General features: G+C 37.5%; 1 protein-coding gene across 1 annotated transcript; it reads right to left on the bottom strand.

Annotated features, from left to right (window-relative positions):
* Positions 1 to 293: 293 nt before the first annotated feature.
* Positions 294 to 5,987, bottom strand: il12a (interleukin 12a). The gene is made up of 6 exons (XM_073038581.1): positions 5,900 to 5,987; positions 5,557 to 5,723; positions 5,177 to 5,278; positions 5,034 to 5,090; positions 4,844 to 4,948; positions 294 to 583 (listed from the first exon to the last, which is right to left on the bottom strand). Exons 1-6 carry the CDS (start codon positions 5,922 to 5,924, stop codon positions 398 to 400), a joined length of 642 nt encoding a protein of 213 aa, XP_072894682.1. The 5' UTR covers positions 5,925 to 5,987; the 3' UTR covers positions 294 to 397.
* Between the last annotated feature and the right edge of the window lie 1,206 nt (positions 5,988 to 7,193).

The raw sequence follows: 7,193 nt of genomic DNA, 5'->3' as shown, positions 1-7,193 counted from the left end.
TGACAGTAATGCCAAATTATGAAAGGCAGAGATAGGAAAGAAAGTTGAAAAAACAATGTCTAATACAAAAGGGTTGTACATTTCTTTTGAAATGCATCAGAGATAAAATGATCATGACAAATGTAAAATAATCCAATGATATAAATTTATTTAATACTTATAAATTATCAGAAAAAAACATTTTAAAATTTGAATCTCCTTTCTATGTAGGCAGACATGGAATTGCTTAATATATTATAACAATTATTCCTCAAAAATATAAATAATAAATAAATATTTAAATAAATAAATTGCTCCAAGTGGAGTATTACAGTAAATATCTGATATAAATAGTACAAAAAAAAGTTAAGGGAACACGATGGTTCCACTGGATGGAAAATATATATTTTTTTCGCAGCTACTCTTCAGTATGATGCAGATAGTTCATCACTCTGTTGATTGTGATAGTACGCAATTTGAAGGCCTGTAGGATTTTGCACAAAGCCATCCTCTGGGGAAAATCAATGACATCTTTCTCTTCTTCATCTGTTGTTGAACCACCTTCAAGATAAACATCTTCATAGGTGGAATCTGAATTAAGAGCCTATGGAAAAAAATACTACAATTGGGAAACTGATTTTGTGTCATAAATAGTTAATTGATTAAGAGTAGATCAGTACATTTAAGTAAACTGAAAGCAAATCTGAAAAGAAAATTAGCTGAGTGTTTTGCAAATCAAATAGTCAGAAAACAACAAAATTCAAGTTATACTGTACATAATAATACATTAATATTTATATCTTTAATTAAACTGAACTTGCCAAAACCCAATGATTGGCAAATTCAGATGTATTAGGAAATTAAATGACTAAACACATATAAAATAAAATAGAAAGTAGATACATGATTAAAGAGGAGAATGAGATTGGACAGAAGTCTGAAGAGATATGAACTGTAATGGATCAAAGGAATGAAGCAAACAATATTTTAGAAGTTATATGAACTCCACATATGAAAAACTTTCAAACTTTACTGATTAAAAAAAATTCTGAACACAAGAGATTCTACAACCACTGGAAATACAAAGCGACACACACAAACTGCAGGTCAGTTAGAATGAATGAAATTCATGCTACGGAAATGAATAAAAAGTCGCCATTTCAGGCCATGATCCTTCCTCAGGACAATCCTAGAAACACCTATATGCAATAGCATCTGTGGAAAGAAAAACAGAGTTGGTGTTTCAAGTAAAAGATCCTTTATCTGAACAGATTTTCTCTCTTTTCCAGTTCAAACAAATGGTATTTGGCCTGAAATGCTAATTCTGTTGCTCTTTCCACAGATGTTGCTTGACCTACTGAATGTTTTCAGTGTTTCGTTTTTGTTTCAGATTTCTAGAACCTGCTGATTTTTTATAAACTTTCATAATCTTTCCTGAATCCTGCCAAACTCGTGCATCTAAATTAGCGTAATTGTTTTAATTTGGCATGTCCTTGTATGTACAATGGAACTATAGCATTCTTCTGCTTGGCTAAATTTATCAGTCTTTGTAAGTTCGTGCAGCCTCCCTGGACAGATGCTGACATCAGCAAATGCACAGACAAGTGCGAAACAAGGAAAGGTAATAGCAGTAATAGTTCATGCATATTGAACTTCGTAGGAAAATAAATTTTTGTGTGTACAAGCTTGTGCAGTTTGAATCTTGATATTATTCAGCTCTGTGACACCTTGTGCTCATGCTCATACACATGCAAGAGTTGTAAAATTACTTATAGAGTGGTGACTGAAATTATTCCAGAAGGCAGAACCTTAGATGGCTGATGGAAAGCCCAACAATTTTAATGAGAAGCACATGAAAGATTGAATCGAAAGGGATGGTAGATTGCGGGGAAGAAGATACGGATCTGGCAGAGGTTACAGATGTTGCAAGGAGTGAATTTGATGAGGGATCATCAAATATAATTTAAGGTTTATATTTAAAGAAATTGGCAAGCTAAATAATGCAGTTCAGTAAAATGGGGAAACTAATTTAGTTTCAGAACACAATATGGACTGTATGATACAGTCTAAGTTGACATTTAAGGGAAATGGAGAATGCAAATCTGCTCAATATATGACTGAGTGCATTAGATAAAATATAAGAAAAGGCATAAATTAGACATACAGTAGAGAGAAAGCTGATACAGCTCATGTTATTGGGACAAAACCATGTGGTCTGTGCGTTGGAGAGAACAGAAGCTAAATCAGAGTTAAACAGAACACAGGGCTTGCAAATGGTTTCTCAGACTGAAATGTAGCAGATATCAGAAATCCTCCTTCATCTGAGGCCCACCTGATCTCAACTCTTCAAGTACAGACAGAACATTTAGAACTCCCATCATCCCCAGATTTTAAAAAAAAGTTCTTGTTTCTCTTATAATCATTTAGCCAATTATTTTAAATCTATGCTCCCTGATTCTTCTCAATGAAATAGATCCTTTCTATTTATTCCTTCCAGGTCCCTCATAATTTTATACATCTCAATGGTCTCTCCTTGGCCTCCACTTTCCCAACAAAATCAAGTCTGAATAATGTAATTTTTCCTTATAACCAATATTTTCTAGATTTGGCATAGTTTCTATAAATCATCTCAATGCCTCTTATAGAGCAATCATTTTTTCTGTAATATGGTTGCCAATACTCTATGCATAATGCTTAAGGTGTAGCTTAACTTGTCATGAGCCTTTGAGATGTGCACCTGTATTTGTTCATTGGTGTCTTATCCAGAGTCATCAAATCCTGTGCTTTCTGTTTAATCTTTTCAGGATTATTTTGACTGGCATGGGTTTCCCACGTACAGTGATTATTTAAAGTAGACTCCTGATTAGCGCTTATTGCAGGGTCCTTGTTTGAGAATGATACATCTCATGGTGTCACTTAGTCCAGCCACCAATGTTCTGCTGGAATTCCTATGAATGAACTCTTGTTTCTGTTTCTATGTGGGAGTCTGTCGTTCCTCTGCACCTGGGTTCACTCATCTGTCAGCATACACTGTGACATAACAAGTATTGACTAAAGTTCTAGTAGTCTGATATTGTACTTAATGCCCTGACTAAAAGTGGACCATATAGCTTTTTAACCATATTAATGGTATGATGTATTATCCTTAATGATAAATGTACAAAAACTCCAGGGTTTCTTTGTTTTCAACATTCAATATTCTTACACTTATTTATATTCATTTTTTCTATGGTACTTTCTCATTACCTTGTACTTTTCTGGATTAAATTCCCTTTCCTCTGCATAATTGATCAAACCATGAAAGTCCCACTGCAATCAAAAGCTTTCCTCCTCATTGTCAACCACAGCCAATTTTGTACAATTAGCAAAATTTGATCCTGTCTCCCACCTCTCAAGCTTAATCATTGGAATATGTTGGAGAACACCGAGGATTGAGGACTATGTATTCCAACTGATGACAGATTTCCAGGCACATAAATTACCCTTTACTTTCTACCAACAATTAATTTTATTTTTCAGTTTAACTCCCCTTTTTGACTTTTTGAACTAGTCAGCCATGTGGAACCATATCAAAAACTAAACACTATGTAGATGACACTGAATGCACAACCCTACTGACCTAAATATTATCTACTGTCAGATAATATCTTCCTATAAAATCACGTTAGTACATATTTCCATTGTAAATGAAGATTTATACTATTTCTTAGAATGGGTTCTAATAATTTTCCTCACTATTCAGCTAACTGTCTTATTTATCCCTTTCTCTCTGTTTGAACAACGTTAAATGTTAGTGTACAATGTTAGCAACCAATGTTTTCCAACCATTTGGAACTTCTCCTGTAGCTGAGGCGTTCTAGAAAATTGCTGTCAGAACCTCAGCAATAGGTGAGGTCATGCTTTTAACAGTCTAGGGCAAAAATAACTCATATGGACCCAGTGATAATTTCTACTTTCAGAGATGCTACACTTCCTACTTTCAACTTTATCATGTCTATCCCATCCATTGTTTTCACTTATTATCATCCCATCCAGTATTTTAGTGAAGGTACAAACTTTGTGATGGATGAAGATAATGGTGTTGGTCATAATTTAGGTAGAAGATTGTACAACCATTACAAGACTAGATTCCTAACAATGGTTGGTAGGAGTGAGGGTAGGATAGGTTGTTGTGAGGAGATATGATGCCTAGATGGAGCTGGTGTCAAGACTGTATGCGTGGAGGCCATTCATTGAATATGACAACAAAGAAATGAGAAAACGTGGACAATAGTAATTCCTAAAGCAATTCTGTACAGGATTGTTTGGGATGGAAATAGCAAGCGATGAGCCAACAATAATTCTTTGAGTCAAAGCAGAGAAAAAAGTAGAACAATACTATGTTGGAGAAGCTTATTACGAGAGATAATGCACAATCACAATTAGAACACACGGGGAAGTGGGAGTGACGGGCGCATACTTTTGAAGACTTCGGTTCTTTTATCTTGCAGGGTGAAGCTGGAGAAGTGGTCTTTAGATGCCGAGGATTTGATTTTCTTGTTAAGATTGGAAAGACAGACTGGCTAAAGCAAAGGGATTGTTTACTGCGTCTTTTAGATTGACAACCGGGTGGCGTCGCAAGTGGGCAGGACTCCGTAGTGACGGGCTGTGCCTTGAAACATACCAATGTCTCACAACATACTTTCATTTTAGCTTCATTCGAAAATGGAACCCTCTCAGTACTTTAAGAAATCTACTAAACGAAAGACCGGATTTTTTTTTTTTGGCATGTTGACGACTTTCCAATATTTGCAGGGATTTTCTTGGAGTTTCGGAGTTCATACAATTCTTGTAAAGAAATAAATTTGTGGATTTTTAAGTTTACCTTTAAGAGTGTGGATATCTTCTTGCACACGTTATTGGTGACATGGGTGAAGTTCTGTAGTTTAGCCTGGTAAATCTGCAGGTCCGCGGAGATGTTTTGGTAGCACTGTGGATAAAAATGTACGCGGCATTACGTTGGATGCAATTGAAATCAGCGACTGAGATGAAAGTTAAAATTTGCATTCCTATACCTGGCTGGATCGGAGGCAGTTCAGGCGATTCGCACTTTCCTCGCATCTGCTGGACTCCTGCAGATTTACAGAGTACAACATAAGCTTGGGGTGGTTTGACCATATAAACGATCTCGTGGCCAGATTATGCGGTACTCGCTCACCTGCTTTGGAGCACAAGCCCAGAGAGTGCTGGTATGATTCGCTGTGATATCTTCTAGCACAATCTCAGTGTCGCTGCAGTTGAACCCTTCAGTCACATCGGGCTGGTAAAGAACAACAGGTTTACATTTCCAAAAGTGCAACAAAAGCCACCGAGCAGAAAATTACGCATCTTTCCCCCGTGATTGAAGTTAACGAGCCACAAATAAAACAAAAGATGAGAGCAGCATACAACTGTCATTTCAGAACTCTGACAAAAGACGAATCACTTGTGACCCAGCCCTGCCTGCGCTTCTCCGCAAAGATTTATGAAAGATCGATTTTCGGCATTTCGCCGGACTCCCAGCTTTAACCGCGCACCGTGGAGTTATGGAGTACTCACGTGCATTAGGCTCTCCTTAACCTCTTTGAGTAACAACTTTGAAATATCCAGGCATTTCCCAACATCTATTTTATGATATTTTTCAATCGGACTTCCAAAGGAGAAACAGGAAAGCTGAATGTAAACCGTTATCAGGATCGCAGCTTTCCGTACTCTGGGAGTTAAACCTGAAATTAAGAAGAATACAAAGATCTATCGTGGTAATTGCCGAACCTGTTTAAGTCAGACCCTTCACACTTTCAACGTATATTCCTTCAATGCTATCAAGTTTTTTTCATGCTAGATACAACATTTCCAATGATATAAAACATGTTTTCATAATTCGCGCAATATTCAGACTAACCGATGGCTTCTAGAAATATCATCATTGTGTCGGCAGGCCAGAGAAAACTTGCGTTAAAGTTCAACTGCACTCTCCGCTTGTGTCCACAGATCCTGCTTTATACTCAGCACCGTCTACACACTTTATAGGCAGTGAGGGGATTTTCCCCCTCCCACCCACTCCCGTCATTTTCAATATGGATTCGTGGATTGATCATGGAATGTGAAGACAGCAAAAATTCCTTGAAGGCGCTTCATACCTTGTTTACTTTTACCTTCCGTTCTACGCATCGTTTTTCGCTTTCTCTTTATCTTCCTTGGTTTTGTCTCTACTGATCGTCTCTTTGATCTAATTTTGCTATTTATTACGGTGTCTCTGTCATCAAAGTGACTTGGTGTCATCCTTAATTTCGTTCCATTTTCCTCATCCTATTTCAGGGAAACACAGGAAAACTCCGCGGAGTTTCGTGAAGGAGGCGGGGAGAAGGCAGGGGTGCAGATGTCGGCTGTGTCTGAAATGCCAAGTGGGTCGGAGTTTTCAAAGCCGCACTCCACTGAGTCGTACGCAGGAGAATCTACCACACTTTCTTAGAAAAAGTTCATAAGTGTCTGTTTCTAAGTTTCATTGATATCACAAATGAATCTCCCCAAATCAGGTTTCGTGGTAAAGCTGCAACCGCTCACTAATGGGGAAATGGTCCTCAATTCAAGGTTTGCGTTTCCTTTTCATGATTTTCAAAGAAAAATACAGCAAAAGTAGATTCCCCAAACCAACCCGACTGTCAAGAAATCAGTAACTTTACAAGAACGTGTTTCAAATACCATATAACAATTACTGCACGAAAACAGGTCATTCTAGTCCATGCTGAACATTTACTCTCACCTAGTCCCACTGACCTGCACTCAGCCCATAACCATCCATTCCTTTCCTGTCCATATACCTATCCAACTGTTTTTTTTAAATGACAATATGGAACCTGCCTCTACCACTTCTACTGCAAGCTCCTTCCACACAGCTAACACTCTCTGAGTAAAGAAGTTCCCCCTGGTGTTACCCCTAATTCTCAACTCATGTCCTCTTGTTTGAATCTCCCCTACTCTCAATGGAAAAAGCTGATCCACGTCAACTCTATCTATCCCCCTCATAATTTTAAATACCTCTATCAAGTCCCTCCTCAACCTTCTACGCTCCGAAGAATAAATACCTAACTTGTTCAACCTTTCTCTGTAACTTAGGTGCTGAAACCCAGGTAATATTCTAGTAAATCTCCTCTCTATTTTCTTGACATCTTTCCTATAATTCGGTGACCAGAACA

This window comes from Hemitrygon akajei, chromosome 3 (assembly GCF_048418815.1).
Source record: "Hemitrygon akajei chromosome 3, sHemAka1.3, whole genome shotgun sequence".
Taxonomy (NCBI): Eukaryota; Metazoa; Chordata; class Chondrichthyes; order Myliobatiformes; family Dasyatidae; genus Hemitrygon; species Hemitrygon akajei.
The sequence above is the reverse complement of the archived record's forward strand: the minus strand, read 5'-3'. Positions and strand labels throughout refer to the sequence as shown.